The following is a 24247-nucleotide window of genomic DNA, read 5'->3' as shown; positions in this document are numbered from 1 at the left end:
GTGACCTGGACTACGGTCCCCAAGGGCGTTCAACCCACAGCACTTTGGAATAATACCAATGGTAAAAGGCGCTATACAAATGCCCAATAACATAACATGTTCGGAAGATTTTATCACAACCATCTAGTGACGGATGCGAAACGATCGATGCTAAGGGAAAAACAATTCCAACTAAAATACACAATATAATAAAATATTAAGGGTCGTACAGAATTTGACAAGAGGACCCAAAAACTGAATTCTGTTCCAAGAGATGCATTAAACAAAATACTAAAAAGAATTAAAATAAAAGAGACTTTGCAGAATAGAGGCGGACCCGGACTTGTGATTTGTAATTCACAGAGCAGTCACAAATGCCAAAAAAGAGAAGAAATTATAAATTACTCACCGTAGTGACTAACGTACTCTTAGTCCACAGTACCCTTTTGTCCATACTGTATGGGCGTCCCTTCCAAGGGACGGGAGACAGAACCTTTTTCACCAGAAAAAACCTTCTTCCCCTTTAAATTTAGAGGCGGGCGTGGCGCGGCCGAGGGAGCATGCGCTGTCCTGACTCCGCCCTCCGGCGACACACCTCAGTCCCCATTGACACGTCAACAATAGATTTAACATTGCCCAATGACACCAGTATTATTAGGGGGGAGGTTGGTGGGACATATGGAGGAAAGGGGACTAAGTACGTTAGTCACTATGGTGGGTAACTTATAATTACTCTTACGTCCCGTCCCCTTTGCTCCATACTGTATGGGCGATTACAACTGATTGTAGCCCCAGGGTGGAGAGGAGACCCTCCTTAAGCAAATAAGTTCCCAAGAACCGCCTGTCCGAAAGCTGCATCAGAGTACTAGAGCGGGCATCCAAACAGTAATGATTGCAGAAAGCCGAGGCAGAGGTCCAATTGGCCGCCCTGCTTATGACTTGCCAAGGGACATGGCGCTGGAATGCGATGGCCGTTGCCTTGGCCCTGACTGCGTGGGCAGGCATGTTGGCCAGGAGCGGCTTGTGCTGGCCCTCATACGCTTCTTTGATGGCAGAGACCACCCAGCGGGATATGGAGGCCTCAGAGGCCCGATAGCCTGGCCTAGAGCCTCCGAAAGTGACAAACAGGGCGTCCGACTTGCAGAAGCCCTTGGCAGGCCTAACATCCGGGCAGTGCAGCACTCTCTGTGCTTCATCTTTGGGATCGGGAAAGAACGTAGGAAGGACTATTTCTTCGTTCAAGTGAAATGCAGACAGAACCTTGGGCAGAAATGCCGGGTGCGTCCGAATGACTACCGCATGACTACCTTGTCCTTGTGAAAGGTGGTATATGGTTCAGAGGTGACCAGCGCCTGGATATCGCGGACTCTGCGAGCCGAGGTAAGACCGACTAGTAAGGTCGTCTTGATGGTGACCAGCATAATGTCCACGGACGCCATTGGCTCAAATGGTTTGTGCACCAGGGCGCCCAAGACTATGTTAAGGTCCCACACAGGGTGCGGTCTCTTGACGGACGGGTAGAGCCTAGGGAGACCAGCCAGATGTTTGACGATAGGGTTGGAGGAGGAAAAAAATGCCTTCCTGTAAACCCCAATGGCTGCAAGGTATGTATGGCAGGTGTCCACCTGTATGCCCGAATGAGCGAGGTGCGCCGAAAAGGAGAGCACGTCGTCCAAATTGCAGGCCAAGGGGTCAATTTCCTTGGAGTCTGCCCAGTGGCAGAATCTGGTCCATTTGCTTTTGTACTGGGCCCTGGTGGCCTTGCTCCTGATGCCCTGTATGATCTCCAGATTGGCCTGTGAGAGGCTAAAGTGTCGAAGCGTACCACGCTGTGAGGGCTAGTTTCCCAGGCGCGGGGTGGATGATTCTGCCCCCCTGCTGTGCCAGAAGATGTGCTGGGCCCGTCGGGAGGTGTATAGGGGGCACCTACGAGAGTCTGAGGAGCGCCGAAAACCATGGCCTGGCCGGACCACCATGGAGCAATCAGAATGCTGCAGAGTCGGTGAGACTCCTTGATCTTGCAAATTACCCTGTGGATTAGGGGAGTGGGCGGAAAGGCGTATGCCTTCATGCCGGTACACTGGAGGTGAAATGCGTCGCGCAGAGAGCCAGGGCCCTGACCCTGCCATGATGCGATCTGGGGACACTTCCCGTTGTGCCAGGTGGCAAAGAGATCCACTTGGGTGTAACCTCCACCTGTTGAAGATCTCCTGAATAATGGGGTTGTTTAGCTGCCACTCGTAATTGTCTGCTCCCAGCCTGCTGAGCCAGTCCCCCTCCAGGTTGGATTCCCCCAGGAGGTGGACTGCCGAGCGGTGAATATCGTTTTCCAGGGCTATTCCCACATGCTGATCACCAGTCTGCACAGAGGAGGGGATCTGGTGCCTCCCTACTTGTTGACGTAGTACATGCAGTTCGAGTTGTCTGTCTGGATGAGGACAACCTTGCCCCTGAGAAGTGGTAGGAATGCTCTGAGCGCTAGCCGGATGGCGTTCAGCTCCAACCAATTGATGTGGTATTCCTGCTCCTGTCAAGTCCAGGTGCCGTGGACCGAGTCCAGTGTGGCTCCCCAGCCCTCAAGCTTGGAGTCTGTGGTGATGGTGGCCTGCGGAGAGGGCAGGTGAAAGGGCTTGCCTGTCCGCAGTTTGCAGTCCCTGGACCACCAGGTTAGGTATGGGTGGAGAGATGGATGGACGTTGATCGTCTCAGATTGCAAGACCCTGCTCCTGATTCCATGAGGCAGCGAAATGCAGCGTAATCCTCCTCATCCTTAGTCTTGTCACGGCTAAAAGGACCGCTGCCAGTAGACCCAGGAGATTTTGGTACCACCATGCCGAGGTCACCTCTCTGCTTAGGAAGTGGGTGGTGGCCCTCTAGATGGCCGATATTTTGTCCTCCGATGGGAAGACCTTCTCGGAGCACGTGTCCCAGATGAGGCCAAGGAATGTCAGAGTATGCGTAGGCTGCAGCTGTGACTTCTTGAGGTTGAGCGAGAAGCACAGATTGTGCAGTGTGTTCATAAGGGCATGGGAAGAGTGGTGAACCGCTTCCGGAGATGTATCCCTGACAAGCCAGTTGTCGAGGTATGGGTTTATGAGGAGGGCCTGCGCTCAGAGGAGGGCCGCAACATCATTCACGAGTCTGGTAAAGACCCTGGGGGCCAAGTTGAGGCCAAAAGGAAGGACCTTGTATTGATAATGGAAGCCCATGATCCTGAACCGTAGGAAAGAATGATGGGGCTGCCAAATCGGACGTGCAGGTACGCGTCCTTCAGGTCCAGGGAGGACATCCAGTCTCCCTTGTCTAATGTCTCCACTATAAAAGCTGGCGTAACCATCTTGAATTTTTGCAGGGGTAGGGAGAGGTTAAGGGTGGAAAGGTCCAGCACAACTCTCAGGCCCGCCTGGTGGTTCTTCTGAATGGCAAAAATCCTGGAGTAAAAGCCCAAGCCTCGCTCAGAGGCTGGGACTTCCTCCACTGCCTGGCTCTCTACGAGCAACCGGATCTCTGCCAAAAGAGTTGCTGTCCTAACCTGTGAGAGCGAAGGGGAGGAGGAAGGAGAGGCTGGGATAGGAAGGAAGTACCCCGTGGATTCTACAGAGAGGATCCAGGGGTCTGCAAAATTCTGGCTCCAGAAATGTGCATGGAGAGCAGCAAGCCTGCCCCCCCACCGGAGACAGGTGGACCCGAAGGGGCGTGTCATGCTTGCTTTCCCTCGGAGGCTGACGCTGAGGAGGGGGACTGGAAAAAGCCCCTACTCGACTCTCCCCCTTTTGTCGTTTGCACTGGCTCCGAGTCGGCGAGCGGTCCAGCTGCCTGGATCTGTGCTCCTGGAAGCCGCGGAACACTCCATATGTATGACCCCTTTCTGACCACTGCAGAGATTGGGTGTACGATTTGGGCGTGGTCTTTGTAAGAATGGATAAAGACTTTGCCGTTTGGGAGCTGTTTATCTTTTCATCCAGCTCCTCGTCCGTAGAGGAGTGGAAGAGGTCCCCCTCCCCCGAACGGTAGATCTAGAATGCGCTCCTGGACATCCGGGTTGAATTTTGTTGCCCGGAGCCAGGCTGTCCTTCTCATGTCCGTGGCAATACAGATGGCATGGCCTGAGGTATCAATATGAGCCACTGTGGATTCTACGAGGTCATGCGCCACCAGCTTGGCCTCAGCTAGCCCCGCCTTAAAGAGTGATTGGCTCTGGGAAGGGAGTTCCGGGGGGAAGTCAGCAATTTCCCGCCATAATCTCTGGGTGGCGGCAGCCACCATGGCATCAGCGTTGGCTTGACTTAGATGTAAAGAGGCGTTGGAATATAGTTTCTTGCCATATGACTCAAAAATCTTCTCTTCCTTGCCTAGCAGCGCCACAGAGGAAAAAGCTGAGGATGACTGGGGCTTGCAATATAGTGATGCCGCAGCAATCACCCAAGAGTGTGGCTTGGGATGGGCTGAAAGCAACCCCCTCCACCTGCCTGAACTTGCCGTCCAAGCATCGATTGACCGGCTGGGCCGATTCGAGTTTGAGCCAGCCCTTCTTGGCCAGAGAGACTACATCGGTCTGCATAGGAATCCCCAATTTCGCAGTGGGGCGTCGCGTGAGGACTTCAGCCAGAACCCCCTCTGCCGGCTGCTCGACCTCGGGTTGGGGAAGGCCCAGGTACTCCGCCAAACCATCAAGACGTTCGTGGAAGGCTCTGGCTGAGGATGGCGTGTCCGGATCTTCCTCCTCATCAGTATCCTGTTTATCTGGAGGATCTTGTGGAGGAGGAGGAGTAGTTGGCGTCGGAGGCTGGGGTACAGCGACTGCAGCCGGAGGCTGAGGATGCAGCGAAGATTGCAGAGCTGGCTCTGGAGCTGGAGGAGGCAGCTGCACCAGGGCCTGGGGGCCCAATGGAGGAGTCGGGGTAGCGGGGAGCTGCTGGGGCCGCTGCCACGGAAAGCTGCCCTGTGCAACTGAGGGATAGACTGTAGGCCACATACCTGGTTGAGGCCAATCCCACCTCGAAACTCGTTCTTCGCCGAATTCCTGGAATGGCATCGGACAGATGCCTCTTTCTGGCGCGGCAGTCATTTTGTCGAGCTGCCTGCCATGTGCCTGCGACGTGGTGCTCAGCCCGCTGGGCCGGGCCTCGTCCAAGACTCTTGCGTGTGGATCACAAGGCCTACCATGCTCCTCGGGCCTCGGCCCAGTAGGTGTAACACCCTCGACCCAGGGGTCGGTAGAGCTGCGTGTAGGGGCCCCCTCGGACATGTTGCCGGTAATAGGGCGTAGCCCCTCGAATGTATTGCCGGTAATAGGGCATAGCCGCTCGGCCATGGTGCCGGTAAAAGGGCAGAGCACTACGGGAGAATACCCGGTAAAAGAACCTTCCAGTCCCTCAACACTGCGACCGGGAGGATCTGAGGATCCCTCATCCAGAAGACCGGTAGCTGAAGCAGCCTCGGGGCTCGTGCTGGAAGAAGGACCTGGCCGGACCCTCCCGCGCGTGAGAGTCCCTGGGAAGGGGTCTCCCTTGCAGGCGCTAGAAAATATCGGCCCTACCTTGGGCCTTGTTCGATGCTTCACGAAGTTCTTGAGATCCTCTGGAGGTGACATCTGGAAGAGCTCCCGCCACCTGTCTAGTCTGTTGTTCAGCGCCTTTGAGGACAGCGAGTCACACACCGAACACGATTGTCAACCGTGGTCTGGGCCAAGGCAACCTAGGCAGAGCGCATGGAGGTCTGAAGTTGGGAAGAGCCCGTCGCAGGATGGACACCTGCTGAACCCTGTAGAAGTCCACATGCGCTGGGGAGGGCCGTGATGCCTGAGGACCGAGTACCTGAATGATAGATAAGACAAAAAAGACAAGAGAAGAAGTATCCGCGCATGGAATTGCATGGCCGAAGCCAAACCCAGGAGTGCTTAGTGAATTCCGCCTGTTCCCGTCAACACGGAAAAGGGGACTGAGGTGTGGCGCCGGAAGGCATAGTCAGGGCAGCGCATGCTCCCTGGCCCGCGCCCCGCGCCTCTAAATTTGAAGGGGAAGACTTTTTTTCGGGTGAAAAAGGTTCAGTCTCCCGTCCCTTGGAAGGGACGCCCATACAGTATGGAGGAAAGGGGAAGGGACGTAAGAGTTGTTATTGAGCTACATTGCAAGAGCCAGATGACACTCAAGAATCCTAGAGGGATTACCAATAGATGCAGATGTCAGATACAGACCCTGTCGGCTGAATCGAGGATGACTAGACTTTTTGACAGCAGGAGAGAGCAACACTGCTGCAACAGGATCAGCAGGAGGGGTGGAAAAGGCATAATGGTCTCGCAGACAGCATAGCTACTGGATTAACTCCAGACAAGGGATGGAGATGCAAGGGATATGGGAGGACCGAGACAAGGTGGCAATCCAGTCCAAGCTGAAAAGAGGTTCATAGACTACCACAAGTACTGAGGAAAGGGGTTGTGAGAAGTCTTTCAGGACTAGTTCCAGCAACACTGTGGAGGTGGAGGAAGGGAGAACCAGTGACGAGTGGAGGTAGGATAGACGATTACAGAATCAGACTCAAAGTGGATGAAAGGAGAAAGTGCATGGAGGAACTTGCAGGAGTTCCTAAAGCTAGTGAGAAAATGAATGAAAGGGTGTCAGGTTGGACCAAAGACAGTACTTTATTACAGCACCCTGAGAAAAATAATGACACAGACGATTTTAAAGAAACAAAAAGGGGTCTCTTGCTTTTTGATCTGGAGCTCTGTTTCATAGCAGCTTTGTCCGAAGAGTTTTTTTTTCTATGGGAAAGATGTTTGCGATCCGTCCAAGGGCAAATGTGTTTCCCACAGACAAAATATTGCATCCAGGAGCTCAGTGCTCATCTGCTAATAAACATACATCACATATATGTAGGCTATACTGATATGCTGAAGCTCTTAGTCCCGGATTCACTCAGGACATGAAGTCATAAATGTATGTGGCTATCACAAATGTTCATATAGGTACAGGGGTGAAATAAAAATCAGTAGGATCATATGAATCACCATACAATGGAACATATGTGGTTTGGACAACATTTGCAATGGCCATTCTCCCCTCGCTCCCGCTTCCCCAGGTCAAAAAAGCATTGAAAGCACTAAGCATGTTGATATTTAAATCATTCAATGCAATACTTTGGAGTAAGGAAAAGTTTTGCTTACCACATTGTAGTAGCTTTTGTTAATTGCTGATGTATCAAACCCTTTTGGAGGGCTTTTCAGTGTGGTTGACTTTGGAGAAACAGGTTTCTCTAGAAGGCAAAACAATTTAGGTTGAGTGACAACTTAATGAATAAATCATGCTAAAATCTCAAAAATGCCTCAATGGCAAGGTTTAATACATTACAAATAATAGATATGGGACACTGAACGTGTTCAAAGTTAAATAAGGAGACTTCAATTCAGCATCATTTCATCTATACCACACTATACCACACTACCTAACTCCAAGACAGAAAATCCCAAGCAGCCACATAACAGTCACAAGGGCTGATACATGTTTTTAGGTAAAGGGTACTGATGTTGAAGTAACATTTAAAATCTTCTCATTACTGGTTCTCATTCCTAGAAATACTTTTAAAAATGGCATTGCTAACTATGTATATTTCAATCCAGAAATACAAAATACGGCATACATTTCATCAAAGGCGTAGCCCAAAACATTAAGCAATTCTCAAAACATGAATCTTATATTATGAGGATGCTGTTCCAGACCACTACATATTCCGGAGGGTTATTTAGTTGCATAGACTGTTGTTTCACTAAAGTTCAGAGCGGTTTAACAATTTTTTCACACTTAAGTAATTAGGATGGAGGCCTGGGAGTCATCACCGGAATCGACTGACCTTGTATGTTATACAATCAATCACTATCTAAATCAATGGAAACTGTGGTATTGGTCTCGGAGCACAGTGTTCCAGACCACGAGTAGGCCAATGACTTGTGCCTGGAGCGTGGTGGAGAGCATTCTTGTGTACTGCAATTCTCCACTGCAAACCTATGGCATTGGGGTCAAGTCTCACTCTGAGCTTCTGTTGATGTGTCCAACTCAACAAGGGGGTCTTCCTCTTCCATGTTGTGTAGACCTTTCCCTTAGCTGTTCTCTCCTTGAATTTCAAAGTGCCCCTAGAACCATCTTATTATATCAATCGCTACACCCCCATATGCTCTGGGGTTAATGTCTGTTTTGTGAAGGAACTCATGCTTGGATTGATCCCAATCATCATGTCCGTCTTTGTGCCATCTATGACTACCAAGGATTTGGGTCTTTCAATCTCCTTTTCATCATTATCATCAAAAATCATGTAAACACACATCTACTTCTCATTCGCTGTGCTCATCACTGATAAAGTTAGTGGACATCCTCTTCATTTTGCAACACTGCGACGAGTGTCCTTTTCCCTTGCATAGTTTGCAACCGATTCTCAGGGCAGAACATTCAGGATTTTCTGCCCAGTGACCTATGTTGTCGCACCTGAAACATCTGCTTGGACTACTACTCCTGGGACTATTCGTCCTCTGTCCTCGAAATGACATTCTACCTCTTCTGTCATTCCTCCGACCAGGCCTAAGGGCCGCTTCCTAGTATTTTCTTTTTCCGATGGTATCTTCGATTGGTGCAATATTCTCACCAACACTGGGAGTATTTACGTGTGTGACATTTATCTTGGCCTCTTCAGTACTGATGCTTATGTCTTTTGCTCTGCTTTCTAGCATCTTTACACATATCTGCGTGCTCCATCTCTTTTGCAACACGTATGACTACATCCATCCTCTGACCATAGTTTCTCTCTTCGGCATTGTTGCATTCGAACATAACCTGGTCCCTGAGGCGCTCATTTAAATGTTCATTGAAATTGCAAATTCTTGCTAACTTTCTTAGCCAAATAATGTATTGCTCTACACTCTCACCTTCTTCTTGTGTCCTTTTCCCAACCTTGTAACATTCTAGAATGGTACTTTGTTTCTTTTCGTAGTGTTTGGCAATCCTCTTCACTGTCTTTTCATATTCATTCAGATGTTCTCCTTCATCTTTAGGAAGTTCTGGCAAATCCTCAAATGTTTCCTGTCCTGCTGGACTCAAACAGTGTAATAGAAGAGATTTTCTCCTTTCCACACTGCAGTTTTGTCCACAGACCACATTAGCATAATCTTCAAATGTCTTGATCCATCTTTTCCATGGAATGGTGGGCTCACCTCGGGCAAGAAAAACGCAGGGGGTGGCGCACTGCTAAATGCCATATTAAATGATGATGCTGAACGGGTTAATGGGCTAATGACAGTGGATGTTGCTTGACCGGAAGCAAGGCTTATTTAAAATATCTGTGTATATCTTCTGTTATATAATTCATGACGTATACCTTGTAGTGTTCAAGATGGACAGCCATGGTGCAATGCAGTAATTGGATTACAGCTATGTTTAGTGAAGTTGTCGTAAACTGAGCGGCAAACATGTCTTTACATTTACTTTAAAACGCACATCTATTACATGCCTGTGGTAATCCTCTGACAGCTGCTTACGCCTCGATGTCATGTGCACAGTATATTTCTCCTGATGATTCAATGCACCTCTATAACCTGCAGGCGGTAATTGTATCTTCTTCCTAACTGAGCATGCGTGTGTGTCAACAGAGTCCAGGGCATAATGGAGAGTTTCTGGATGCTGTGCTTTATGGATGCGACAGCGGTTGACAGGGGACAAACTTATAATTACTGGAAATCGGCTCCGATGTACATGTAGGCAGGGATCTCAACGCAGGACCATCAGTAGTTGCTAGGCAGCGCTGCAGAGAAAGAATGGGTGGATCTCACCTCGATTCAGAGTATGCTGGATCACTTTCCAATTCCCTGTCACACGAGGACTCAGCCACTTTCCACTGCATGTACAAAACACCTCACAAGTGTAGTATCATCCTAGATGAAAGTATAGACTTAATTTCTACAGTTTCCGTCTGTCATGCGACCAACATCTGCCAAAACCAGAGACACATTCCTATCCCTGACAGAATCACTGGATATAACCCAACGGGAAGTACTAGCCCCTACACATCTTGTGAGTAATACCTCAGACCTCAACTTATCCTCTCCCCCCGCCCCCTTGATCTGTGCAGATCCCCTGCATTCGACTGTACAGAACATGCAGTCCTGCCACTCTGCTCATCACACTCCACAACAGCCCACAAGAATATAAGAATGAGGATAAACGCGCCATGGTGGCATGCACTCCTTAAAAACCTTCCAGTAGTGACACGGGACAACAGTTTCTCCAACATCAACACCACTGCGAAAGTCACCTTGCTCTTATAAACTATAAGCCAAACTTGACAGGAGTTGGCAGATCAGTGTCATGAACTACAGAACACGCCCCTTTTGGACTTCCTGGTCCTTGTCTCAACGGGGCTTACACTCCCTTGTACTCCCAACATGGCCGTCCAGAGTGAAACACCTTCCTCGCTCTACACCTTGGACGTAGTGTGTTCTATTAATAGACCACGCCTCCCGTGGCTCTGCGCGTCTCAATGCTATTGCGAAGTAGCGACCAGACGTGTGCTCCGTAGCTCGCGGTATTGTTTTCCTTGCTTCTTTCCAGCCAACCCCATTCCTAGTCCCTTTCCTTCCTTTCTTGATTCCTGGACTCGTGTGCTAGTAGCGCACTCTGTAAATTTCCCGGATTCCTGGATCTTTGCATCCTGGAACTTTGAACGCACGCTGGAGTCGGAAGAGACTCGTGCAGCCTTATTCAAGACTGGATCCGTCCGCAAGAAGGCATCGATCAAGAAAACCAGCAAAGATCGAACTCAGGTGAGAAGGGGGGGAACTCCTTGACAATCAGTTTTGCTCTGGAAAAATCTGCCGGTGCCAGAACCAAACAGTCTGCCACCTGGTAAGAGTTCTTCATCAACAAACGTTCCATTAGAGCTCTTGAGAAATGCTGGCACAAATCGGTAGACATCCTAGGTCTTACATTCCAAAAGGCTGACCTCGATAGCCAAAGCCAAGGCTACTTATTACACCACCACTTTTACAGCAGCAGCCAACAGGACCAAAATCCTTTTCATAGCAGTGAAACACTGCTCAGACCCCACACCAGGCCAGGCGATACCAGAATTCCAGGAGAAGTGTGAGGCTATTAAGTCATTCATCAACCAGATCAATATAAGGGTCAGCATAGACCGTTCCAAATCCTGCGATTTCCCCTTCCCCAACCAACATCCCCCCACAAGCCAGTCAACCCTCAATCAACTTCCCTTCCTTCTAACCACAAGGACATCTCATACACTTTTGCATCTTTAAAACTGACCTCTTAAAACAGATGGCATCCTCCCAGCCACCTCCCTTGAAAAGCTTACCGGTCCTACCCTTGCTGCTGTTCTTAGGCTATGTCCCCTCAACAAGTGTACATTCATATGCTCCCTAAAAACAGGGCTTACTTGCCCACTCCTGAATCAACCCACCCTCTACCTGAAAGGTCTAGCAAGCTACTGGTCGATACAAAGCCTCCTGTTAATGGCAAGTGGTACTGCGGCGGGTCAAGCAAAATCACACACACAATCGAAAATCTTTGATGTTGATTCTGCCAAGAAAGTAGATGACAAAGTAGATAAAGTTGGGCTGAGCCCGAACGAGGAAGATCGATGGAAAGATTTTGGTTAAAGCAAGTTTTTTTTAGAGTAAATTAAATTGGTCCGAGCCCGGCGAGGGAGACTGAACATTGTGTTGAAAGGGACCTGAGCCCTGCTGAGGGGGATCCGGTGTGAACCGTAAATCACCCAAGAAATTGGATACATGAAAATCCTACAAGCATTGTGTTAAAGGGGATCTGAGCCCGGCTGAGGGGGATCCAAGGTGAACAGTGAATCACCTGAGAAATTGAGTATGTGTGAAATGCTAAGAGGAAAGAAACGTATTGTTTGTCGCATCAGACCCTCTGAAAGAAGAGACTTTGAAAGGCAAAAAGACTCGGGTAGAGAAGGCCCCGATGCTAATGTTTGAACTGCACCCCCGTGCTAGAGAAGCCAGAGACTGTGCTAACCACCTTGTCCCGTGCTGAAAACGTGGGTAAGAGAGGCCAACAGCCTGAATATTCTGACATATCATTTCTTGAACACTTCTTTCTTTTGAATAACATTGTTTCCCACACTATTTGTATTTAGAGGTAAGGATTGGCAATAGGTTTATTAGTATAAGCCCTTTTATTTTGACAAGACACCACTGGGCCTGTTATTATTTGATGGTCATAACTTGCTCCCATTTTTAGATTTAGGATTAGATAGGCGTTTTACAAAACTTTTTTGAAGTTCAATAAACACCCTTGAACAGACACTTGTGTCTGTCTTACTGTTGATACAAAGCCTTCCTTACATAACCCACACAGGAACATTCTTAGGCTGCATAGTGGATATCAATATATCCTTCCAACAACACATTGTTAAAAAGGCTCAAACTGCTTGGTATCAGATCTCTCTGCCCCCAGCAGCAAAGAGAGGGCAGCAGCCCTCTCTGTCGCATTAACTACACCCGCTCTTGGAGAAGCTTCGGAATAGGAGGACCACACTGTCACTATTGGTGAGATGCAGAAGCACAATCGGTGCACCTGATCCCATCTTACTGCTCCTTTTACTAATCTCTACTTTAAAAGTGTGCACCACACTCTTGTGTGCAATAGAATCTGACCGACGTCTTTGCCCTAATTATAACTCATCTTGTGAATCCCCACTCCACCGTTGTTGCAATATAGCCACATGAAAATGGCTGCCACGTTTTCACATTTGGGAGAGCCATGCCGCTCCAGCTGATTGGCCATCCATGCGTTCTTGAGTGAACAGCCCTCACCGGAGGCGGAAGCTGGCCAGTCATCCTCAAAGGCCTGTTTCTACCAGACCTTGTCTGAGCCTGTCCGAGACGCCAAAGCAGTGCGCCAGGACCCCTGTCTTCCTGTGGTCCCGTCATACCAACCTCCACCACCTGACTGTTGCGAAACTACATCTATGATCTCTTTCACAGAGGAACCTATGGCCGAGTAGCGTCTGCCCAGGCCCATTCCGGCCGATTCTAACATTTTTCCACTCGACGTCGAATACATCCCTGTTGAGACCATGGACATCTTATTTGCACCCAGTAGTACGTGAAGTTTGCTATGATTAAGCCGCGATTCTGTGCTTATGCACGTGTATACTTAAGCGTTACTTTACTTTGCTTCCCCCTGTGTTTGCTCGTATTTGACAGACTGCCTACCTCTGTGCCTTATTGGTCTACAACAGTCCTAGGCCGAGGTCAACCACCCTGCATAAGCTTCTCCTAAGAACATCTGTGCTATAGCTCGTATCAAGACTTCACTCACTGCTACAGATCAGTCAGCACACTTACTGCACCAACCATACCTGCCTATCCACTAATCCATTCTTAATCGCCCCACGTGCCTCGAGTCCTGCCACCTATGCACTATAATTGCCAGGGCCTACACACCTACTCCGTTCTCCAACCCGCAGCCTAGTTGCTATTCCATATTGGGTCAATACAAACAGAGATTTTTTGTGGGGATGTATGTTGGTACAACCTCTTCTGTTGGCGACCTTGAATTCATTATTAAGGCTTTTCAGCCGTGTCGCATCCGTGTGGCCAAAGTTGGAGGAACCAAACTCCTACCTTCTTGGTTAGAAAACAGATCAAAGTGGTCTGCCACTCAAGGATTGCGCCACACAAGTTTTTTCCAAGTATCAAAACCCTTTATTCCTGGTTTCAAAGTCACAAAGCCCTTTATTTCTGGTTTACACGCGTTTCGGATGCTCAAGAGCCTTTCTCAAAACAAATAGAGCAATAGCAAAACAGTCATATTCTATGTATAATGTTTTAAGCATATTCAACAGAAAAAATGGAGGGTTTGGTTTCAGAAATGTTTCAAAAGTTCAAAGAAAAATACAAATTGATAATTCAAATCAATAAATGTGTACCCCAAAAAATGTTATATAAATGGAAATATTTGACAATCAGTGAGAACAAACATAAAACAAAAACAGGAGAAAAAAAATAAAAAACAGAAATAAAGAATCGTTTTAGCATGATTTGTCATATGTTAAAAAATGAGATCATCTTTTTACATTATTTGTTCCTATAGTTCATAAAAATAACCTCTTTTCTACTTCACATACCTCCATGTTCCATAAGCTATACATTTGCATTTAATAGCCACTAGATAATTTGTTGTAGGTTTATAGCATCTCACATTTGACACGCTACGATAATGCTATACTAAGTGCGAATGAAATAATCTTACCCGTCTTATTGCAATAGTCCCGGGTAAATCCCAGTAATTAAGGCAATATATGATAGATTTTCAATCCGAATGCACATTTATCACAGTGTTCTTTTTGAAATATTAATGTTAACATCCTTTGTTCGTGCGATATTAGTATGCCCCACCTAACGTTAATAGTAACAAGTCCCGTTTATTTATGTAGATAGGCTTAATTTTTGAGTAAACAGATAAAGTGGCAGTGCCTTACATAAATGCAATCCCTTAGTTATTCAGGTTTGTTGTCGCGAAACGCGCTCCACATTATTTCAAAAGGACTGTAGAAAGTCTGTGCAACCCTCCGTGTCAAATTTGGTGCCGAAATGCGGGCGTAGAAAAACGTCTCCTTTCCCCAGCCCAGAGACCCACAGTGTCCGCTTACCTTGAGTGCTTCTGATTCAGATTCCTCGCGTCGGCTTTGCACAATAGTGGGCCGTCGCGCGGGTAAACCAAATAAGGAGGTACAAGAAAGGAACCAGATTGGGAAACCAGAAGCAAGTCCGTTTTCAATTACCAAATGCACAGACCAAGAATATTTCTACCCAAGGAGGAGAGGAAGGAAGGGGGATGGTGGAGGGGTTGTAGACACAGGCAACCCAGATGCGCTGGAGGATTTTCGACGCCTAACGCGGACGGCCGCCAAGGAAGCAACCAGGAACAAGCAATAACTGATTTGGTAAAGAATCCATCAAATCGTATCCTAACCAAGGATGAGATTTCTGTACTTAACACGGGACTATCATTTGCCCCGACGAGTAAGCTGGATCTTGTTAATACACAGATAGATCTGTTTAAGTATGTGCGCAAACTTAGGCTAAAAAACTTTTTCGCAACAGCACACAAGAGTGGATTTGTACAAACGGAGGAAGGATACACTAAAACTGAATGGACCATGGAAGACATGGAGAATATTCACACTTTAAGAACATTGGGAGATCAAGAAGAAAGTGGAATAAATAGTACGCTCCATGACCTAGAAATCAGACCAATTTGCCTTGTGGATAAGGAATTAAAACCCAAATCCAGATTCTCACCACAACTCTCTAATGAGAACATGATTGAGGTATTTTATAAAGCAACAACAAGGGATATATATAACATGTTTTATGAAATAAGACCTGAATTAGATAAACAGAACTTAACTAAAGGCGAAAGAAGGGCTTTGATGAATTTGGAGAGAGATAAAACCATTGTTATAAAGGAAGCAGACAAAGGCAGAAATATTGTTTTGATGGACAGACAAGACTACATAAAAATGGCACACAATCATCTGACAACGCCCTCATTCTATTTGGAGCTACCGGGAAACCCCAAAAAGGAAATTATAATTTGAGTGGAAGAACAAATCAATGGATGGCATAGAAAGGGTCTGATCACAGATGAAGAGAAGTCTGCATTAATGAACAAATCTCTGGTACTTCCACTATGTATTTTCTGCCAAAAATACACAAACAATTCGACAAAATCCCAGAAGGACGCCCAATACTTAGTGGTATTGGTTGGCTAACGGAGAGAATTTCAGAATATATTTATAACATACTGAGACCTTGTGTACCAAAATTGAAGGCCTTCATCAAAGACACTACCGATACCATTAAGGCAGTAGACAAAATAATTTGGAAACCATCATACTGACTAGCAACCTGGGATGTCCGCACGCTGTATACCATCATTGAACATCAGGCAGCTATACAAACCATAGATTTTGAGTTTAAACAAGACTCGGCATCACATTATCATCACATACAGATGCTTAAGGAGATGTTGGCAATAACATTGGAAAATATTATGTTCAATAATAAGTATTATCAGCAGAAAAAAGGAATTGATATGGGCACAAATTACGCACTGGCATTGGCAAACCTTTTTATGGGAATGTTTGAAGAGCAAACTGTATAAATGGATGAAGCATTCAATCAAGGAACACGTTACTTACCTGTAACTGTTGTTCTCCAGCATGGGTCTGGCATGGATTCACATGCTCATGAATATTCCCCGTCGTCAGGCCAGGAATCCTCGCTAAAGAAAAAAATCAGTATCAGTTTTGTTTCTGGTCTGTCTTTCTTAGTAGTAACCAATCACTGATCTCTGGGTCATACTGCCCCCAGCCAATGACTGCCCTCTACCTAAGCCCCTCCGCCGGCAGCCATCCTCAGATTTGGTAGCACGTAAAGTGGCAGTATGACCAAGTGAAGAGCCGCAGAGGGGAAGGAGGGAGGGTTTGCATGTGAATCCATGCCAGACCCATGCTGGAGAACAACAGTTACAGGTAAGTAACTTGTTCCTTCTCCAGCATGGGGTCTGGCATGGATTCACATGCTCATGAATATAAGAATACATAGCAGTATACACATGCACAACCACGGGAGGTGGCAACAGGCTCAACATTAAGCAATACAACTCAACATTAAGCATCTCTTACCTCCTCACCAGGCTCACCTTAAGCGATCAGGTTGCGCAGCACTGCTTGGCCGACCCTGGACTCCTCCCTGGAGACCCGATCAACGCAGTAGAATCTTGTGAAGGTGTGCATCAACCTCCACGTAGCAGCCCTGCAGATGTCCAGCAGGGGCACACCAGACAGGAACGCTGTGGTAGCAGCGATCGCTCTGGTCGAATGGGCTCTCGGACGGCCGGGCAGCGGTCGGTTTGCCAACCGGTGACAGTGCATGATGCAGAAGGAGAGCCATCTGGAAATGGAAGCCTTCGAGAGAGCCTTCCCTTGATTCACAGGTCCAAAGTTCACAAACAGCTGTAACGTCTTCCGAAAACTCTTTGTGCGGTCCACGTAGAACTTCAGGGCTCTAGCCACATCCAGCGAGTGCAAAGTCCTCTCGGCCGGAGACGAAGACGACGGGAAGAAAACTGGCAACACCAAGGGCTCGTTGAGGTGGAAGTCCGACGGCACCTTGGGCATAAAGGAAGGGTGCGTCCTCAGCACCACCCTCGTGTTGTGAAAAGTCAAGTATGGAGGCTTGCAAGATAGGGCCTGGATCTCCCACTCGTCGTGCGGAGGTGATGGCCACAAGAAATGCTGTCTTCCACGACAGGAACTTCAATGGCGCCGAGTGCATAGGCTCGAAGGGGGCCCCCATGAGCCTGGTCAGCACCACGTTGAGCTCCCACGCCGGGGCAGGGGCCTTCACCGGCGAGAACGATCGGAATAGTCCCTTCATAAATTCCTTCACCAGGCGATGAGACCACAAGGACGCCCGTTCTGTAGTTCCGGTGTATCGGGAAAAGGCAGCTAGATGTATTTTGATGGTGGCGTGAGCCAGTCCAGCTTTGGCCAGCGACAGGTACGGCAATACTTGAGGGGCCGTAATCCACAGAGGGTTAATCTTCTGTGCACGGCACCAGACAGAGAACCTCTTCCACTTATGTCCATAACATTTGAGAGTTGAGGACGCCCTGGCTTTTGCAAGAACCTCCCTGCAGTCAGCCGGGATATCGTATCCTCCAAACTCTAGTGCTGCAGGAGCAAAGCCTGCAAGTTCAGCAACACTGGGTCGTGAAAGAGAATGGCGCCTCCTTCTCTGGAGAGAAGATCTGCGTCCGTCGCCAGCTTGATAGGTGGGGACGCTGACAAGTCCAGAAGGTCCGGGAACCAGATCTGTCTCGACCACGACGGTGCGACGAGGATCATCCTGCACCTGGACCTCTTGAGCTGGTTGATGAGACGGAGCAGCAACGGCAACGGAGGGAACGCGTACAGGAACAGGCCGTCCCAAGGGAACGAGAAAGCATCGCCCATGCTCCTCGGCTAGGCGAACCTGCAGTCGAACCTCTGGCACTTGGAGTTCATCGCCGTCGCAAATAGGTCGATCTGGGGTTTGCCCATCGTTGAAAGAGCCGATCCACCTGGTCCTGGCGTAGTTCCCACTCGTGGCACGAGCGCAGCTCCCTGCTGAGTTGAGTCGGTGATGGTGTTTTTTATTCCTGCCTGGTGGAAGGGAACCAGAAACATCCCCTGGGCGACGGCCCAATGCCACAGATGCTGGGCCTCCTTGGATAGGGCTGGGGATCTGGTGCCTCCCTGGTTTCGGATGTAGAACAGTGTGGTGGTGTTGTCGGTGAAGATCCTCACCACTTTGTCCTTGAGGGACGGAAGGAACGATTTGAGTACCCAGAACACTGCTCGTAGCTCCAGGATGTTGATGTGAAGAGACCTCTCCTCCGGGAGCCAGAGGCCTCTTGCGTGGAGATCTCCGGTGTGGGTCCCCCATCCCTCCAGGGAGGCGTCCGTCATTACCGTCTCCTGATACGCTGGTGCCTGAAAGTCCATGCCTGTCGAGAGGTGCGCACGGGCACCCCACCATAGAATCACCCGATGGAACTCCTCGTCGAGCGAGATCCTGTCTTCGAAGCAGCCCGCCGCTTGAATCCAGCGGGTGTCGAGGAACTCTTGTAGCAGACGCATCCGAAGTCTGCAAAGGGGCACAAGGTAGATGCACGAGGACATCATCCCGAGGAGGGACTTGATGGACCTCACTCTGGCCACATCCGTGGCTAACAGGCGCTGCACCTTGCCCAAAATGGCCTTTGTCCTTTCTTCCGACGGAGATGCCAATCGCTTCACTGTATCGTGCTTTGCTCCCAGAAACAGTGCCATCTGCGACGGGACCAGATGGGATTTGGGGTAGTTGATGGCGAATCCCAGCTCCGTGAGCAGGCGGACAGTCCTCGCTGTGTGTTCGACGGCAAGTTCTCTTGACCTTGCACAGATTAGCCAGTCGTCCAGGTAGGGGTAGACGTGTATTCCTTGCAGGCGCAGCCGCGCCGCCACTGGTGCGAGGCACTTGGTGAACACCCTGGGTGCCAACTTTAATCCGAACGGCAGGGCTCTGAATTGGTAGTGACGCCCATGGACTACGAATCTGAGGAACTTTGTGACCTTTTAGAAGGGGGATGTGGCAGTAAGCATCCCCCAGGTCCAGTGACGATAGGAAGTCGCCCTCCTCCAGCTGTCCCAGCACGTGCTGGAGGGTGACCATCCTGAATTTCTGTGCCTTGATGTACTTGTTCAACCGACGTAGGTACAGGATGGGGCGCCAACCGCCTGTCTTCTTTCAGACGAGGAAGTATCTTGAGTATACTCCGGAGCCCTGGAGCCTCTTGGGGATGAGTTCGATGGCCCCCTTCCTGAACATCGCTCTTACCTCCAACAGCAGTTGAGGGACGCGATTCTCCTTCCTGGCCACGTGAGGAATGCGAGGACACTTCTTTTGAAATTCCAGTTAGTGTCCGCAGGCCATAGTGTCCAGCACCCAACTGTCGGTGGAGATGGACTCCCACACACTGACGAACTTCGTCAGCCGGCCTCCCACCGGGGTGCTTCGGTGGGGGCCCAACGCAACGGCTAGTTCAGTCCTGCTTGGAAGAGGCCTTGCCACCTTGGCCTCCTTGCCGACGGCGGCGAGACCCTCCATGCTTGCTGCGGCCTCTGTAGGCCTCCTGGGACGAGGAGCGGGCCGCCTGGCGGTAAGTAGAACCCTTGGAGGCTCCCTGTCTGCCCCCAGAGCTCCGAAAGGGCCGCCGTTGCTGAAGGACTCCTAGGGCTCGGGCTGTTTCCGTCTCTGTCTTGATGGCCTGGAGGGACTCATCCACCGTCTTTCCAAACAGGTTGTTGCCGTCAAACGGCATGTCCAAAACTCTGGTCTGGACGTCCTGGCGAAAATCCGTTGCCTTGAGCCATCCTCGTCGTCGTCGGAGGCAAACCCTGTTGCCCAGTTGGCGAAGTCCGGTATCGGCAATGTCCGTTTCCACTGTTATGGCGTGATCTGACGCCACCTCTCCTTCCTGCAGAATCTGTAGGGCCTCTGCCCTCTTGTCGTCCGGTAGGAAGTCTAGCAGAGGCGCTATCTTGAACCAAAGCTCCCTGTCTTAACGGGCCACAATTGCTAAGGCATTGGCCGCCTTAATCGTCGTTGCCACCGATGAGATGACTAGTCGTCCCATGGAGTCCAACTTCTGGCCCTCGCTGTCCGGCGGGGAAGTGGAAATTGAAGCCGCCGCACCCGCTGCTTTCTTCTTGGCCACTGCCGAGACGACAGAGTCTGGCGTGGGCTGGTCCCTGAGGCACAAGGGGGCGGCATCGGGGACCCAGTACTTCTTCTCGTACCTGTCGCTCTTGGCGGGTGTCGTGGAAGGGTTCTTGAAGATAGCCAGCCCCGCGTCCCAGATGTCGTCGAGCAACGGCACCGCGAGGACCGGCTTTCTCTTGTCCTCTCTTCGTTGGTAAAGAAACCCTTCCTTTTTCTGTTCTTCAGAGCAGAGCTGGAAGAGCTCGGATGCCCTGGTTATCATGGCGTGAAAAGAGCCAATTTAGTCAGGCGGAGAAGCCCGAGGGGGGGTGATGACGGGATGCCCGTTGGGTCATCGCGGCCACCGTCGTCCGCCACCGTCGTCCGTCCCCGTCGCTGTATCCGTCGCCGTATCCTCTCTAGGGGCCGGCGAGGGGAATGAGGGGTCCACAGGCCTCGCAGGCACGAAGGGCGGAGCGGGGTGGACTCTCCTCCGCTTGTTCAGAGGGCTTCCCGACAGGCCTGGTTCTGGATCCTCCGTCAGGGTCCGTGGTAACCTCGTCCTTATCTCAGTACATAAGGATTGGATCGCCAACAAAATGGCCGCCGAGCTATCCTGGGGCTCGGGTAATGGCTGCAACGGATGGGATGGCTGCTCCACTGGGCCCTCGTCGTCGCCATCGCCGCTATCTTTGATCACATCAGCGGGAACCGTCCCCTGGGATTGAACATTCTCGAACCTCTCGTTGAGGCCTATGAACCTCTCGTTGAGGCCTTTCACGGTTTCCACTGGATCCTCCTTGGAGGCTGAATCCGAGTCCGTAATGGCCATCGCCCCCCCCCCTCTTTTTCCGCTGGGGTCTTCACGGGGGTCTTAACGATGGTCTGGAAAGAGGATTCCCTCCGCGGCGGCAGGGAAACTCTGGGCCCCGAGGCCGCTTCCACTGGCGTGCCTCTGCCGGCTTCGCCAGGGCCACTGCAACAACCTCGATAGAGGCCTTTGCCATGTGGATCGAGGCCCTCCCCACCTAAGGTGCGTCCTGGGCCTTCGCTTTGGGGGGAGGGTCATCGCCTCGCTCCCTCTCGGCTCCCTTCGAGATCGACCGGGGCCTCTCCAGAAGCTTACCCGGGTTCTCGGACTTCCTCTTCCCTGAACCAGAGCGCTGGCTCGTGGTTGATCGTGCCGGGGAAGTCACGCCCTGCCTGGCAGCCGAGGAGCCCGACCTTTCGGCGCTCGCGGTGCCCGCGGACTTGCGGTGCTTGGCCTTCTGTTGGGCCCCTGTCGAAGGGGCGCCCTCACAAGACTTAGAAGACCGCTCAGACTTTTTCTTCGCCTTCGCACCTGCTGTGCCCTTCTCCAGCCAGGCGGCGAGGCGGGAACGACGATCTTGCTTGGTCCGTTCCGACAGGTTCTTGCAGAATGCACAGTCGTCCTCCAGGTGCGTCTTGTCCTCATGAAGGCAGTAGAGACATCTCGAATGCTTGTCCTCCTTGAAAACATTTTGCAATCCGCATCCTGGGCAGCTCCTGAACAGCTTGGATCCGGGCGTCGAGCTTCCCTTGTCCTGGGACCTGTTCGTTGAGGTAGGCCACAGATCTTCTGGAATCCTCCAAGAAGCGTAACTCGATGAAAACTTCACCCTTGTGGGGCGTAGAAGAATTCCGAAACGGGTCCCCGTTATCGGAAATAGAAACAGTGGAGCTTGAGGCTCGATTAACCGAAAAAATGAGAAAAATCTCCTGAAAAAACGTGAAAACGCAGTAAAAGCTCGAGAGCTAAACACAAGGACTCCCAACACTTGAACGTGCGGTAAAAATCTGAGGATGGCTGCCAGGGGAGGGGCTTAGGTAGAGGGCAGTCATTGGCTGGGGGCAGTATGACCCAGAGATCAGTGATTGGTTACTACTAAGAAAGACAGATCAGAAACTAAACTGATACTGATTTTTTCTTTACCGAGGATTCCTGGCCTGACGACGGGGAATATTCATGAGCATGTGAATCCATGCCAGAACCCATGCTGGAGAACAAGTAATTTTGTGGGTCTGTTTCATCGATGATGTCTTGATAATTTGGGATCGAGCAAGTATGGATTTGAATGAATTCAGAAAGAGATTAAACGAGAATGATCTCGGTATTGAATTTGTGGGTCATGATGACGAGAAGTCTTAATTTTTTGGACCTGACCATTTTTGTACAGAACAATAAATTGGCAACACGGACATTTAGAAAAGAAACTGAGGTAAACTCAACCCTTCATGCAGAGAGTTGCCATCACAAACCCGTAAAATGGAATGTTCCTAAAGGTGAATTTACCAGAGCGAGGAGAAATTGTAAGAATAATAATGATTTCAAGGCAGAATGTGATCTATTGCAGGATCGTTTTAAACAGAGGGGATACTCAAGACAGTGCATTCAAGCAGCTACACAGAAGGTGGCCAATGTGACATGGGAGCAGACTCTGATGCCGAAAGATGAAATGGACAGGACTAAATCTAACAAAATAAATGTCATTACGGCATACAGTTCCAATATTTCAGTACTGAGGACAACTTTAAATAAGAATTGGCATCTTTTACAATTAGAGCCTCACCTAAAGGGATACATTGGCGACATGATGATATATCGAAAGGCTAAAACATTGAAAATGACTCTGAGCCCTTCACTTCTCCCAGATATGAATCCTGAACCCACTAGAACTTGGCTGGATACAAGGGTGTCAGGTTTTCGTAAATGTGGCACATGCACTATGTGCCATTTTGCACATGAGGTGACAACTGAATTTGTGGATTCAAGAGGAACAAGTATGAAAATTAGAGAGAACATTAATTGCCGCTCCAAATATATTGTCTATGCGATAATACGTCCCTGTAAAAAGATTTACATTGGGAGCACGATCAGGGAAACAAGACTCTGTATACGGGAGCATTTTTCAACAATTGGAAGCCAGGATGCATCATTACCACTGGCCCAACATTGGCAGCTTAAACATCAGATGGACGATAAAAAGGCTCTGAAGTTTATTGGACTACAGAAAGTAAAACTAAGAAGAAGAGGGGAAAACCTGGAGGAAAAACTTAGGCAGATGGAAGCAAGATTGATTTGTAAATTCAGGACAATAGAATTTGGTTTGAATCATGATAATGAAATGGGAAATTTCCTATGAAACAATGAATGTAAAGCAAAATGTGTACCAGTATATTTATGATTTTTCGGTGAAAAGTGGGATAGGTTACCAACATATTGATGAATAAAAAGCAAAGTATGTAACATGGTATTTATGTTATTCTGGTGGAAAGTGGGAAGGGCTGATTGTATATTGATGAATCTCTATTAAGTAATGACCCTGTGGTCTAATTCAACATGTATAAAAATAAGTATGATTGGTAATCTGAAAGCTGAGTCTACGAAAGTGATAATGCAAAAAATGCTTGGGGGGCAACATTCCCATGAACTGGTCATATCATAAACAGGATGGAGGTTTTAGTATGTTATATTTGGCACCAACACATACTTAAATATTATCCGTGAAGGGGAATTTTATATGACTCTTACATCTAATATACACTGCATGCACCAGGAATCATCAATGTGATTGTAATGTGTGGTCCCGTAATTCGCATCGCTCTAATATGGCCACATTGCAAAAATTATTGTTCATGAATGAAAGAAAGATATAAGGTCGTGGACCATTTTAGAATGTAGGTATGTCAAGAATACGGTGTGTACCAAAAAGAAATTTACAACTAAATCCAAATCTAAGTAAGATATTCTAAAATATCAAATTGCTGAGTCGGGCATGTGTATACATTACCACTAAATAGGAAATACTAATGTGACTATTACATTGTCCTGAATTTCGTACCATTCCAATATGGCCGCCATGTAAAACTGAGTAGAAATCAAGAAGGGATTGTGTAAGTAACCATGGTAACACTATAGAATACATGGAAGAC

At 49.0% G+C, this 24247-nt stretch overlaps 1 protein-coding gene across 5 annotated transcripts in view; it reads right to left on the bottom strand.

The window, feature by feature from the left end:
- The window catches only part of ARHGEF7 (Rho guanine nucleotide exchange factor 7), a 1715641-nt gene that overhangs the window by 1024393 nt on the left and 667001 nt on the right, over positions 1–24247 (bottom strand). For all 5 annotated transcript variants that reach the window (XM_069636766.1, XM_069636768.1, XM_069636767.1 and 2 more), the window contains one exon: positions 7142–7230. In XM_069636766.1, coding sequence (XP_069492867.1) covers positions 7142–7230 — 89 coding nt within the window. The remainder of the gene's footprint in view (positions 1–7141; positions 7231–24247) is intronic.

The sequence above is a fragment of the Ambystoma mexicanum genome, chromosome 7p (assembly GCF_040938575.1).
Source record: "Ambystoma mexicanum isolate Mex_15411 chromosome 7p, UKY_AmexF1_1, whole genome shotgun sequence".
Lineage (NCBI taxonomy): Eukaryota > Metazoa > Chordata > Amphibia > Caudata > Ambystomatidae > Ambystoma > Ambystoma mexicanum.
The sequence above is the reverse complement of the archived record's forward strand: the minus strand, read 5'-3'. Positions and strand labels throughout refer to the sequence as shown.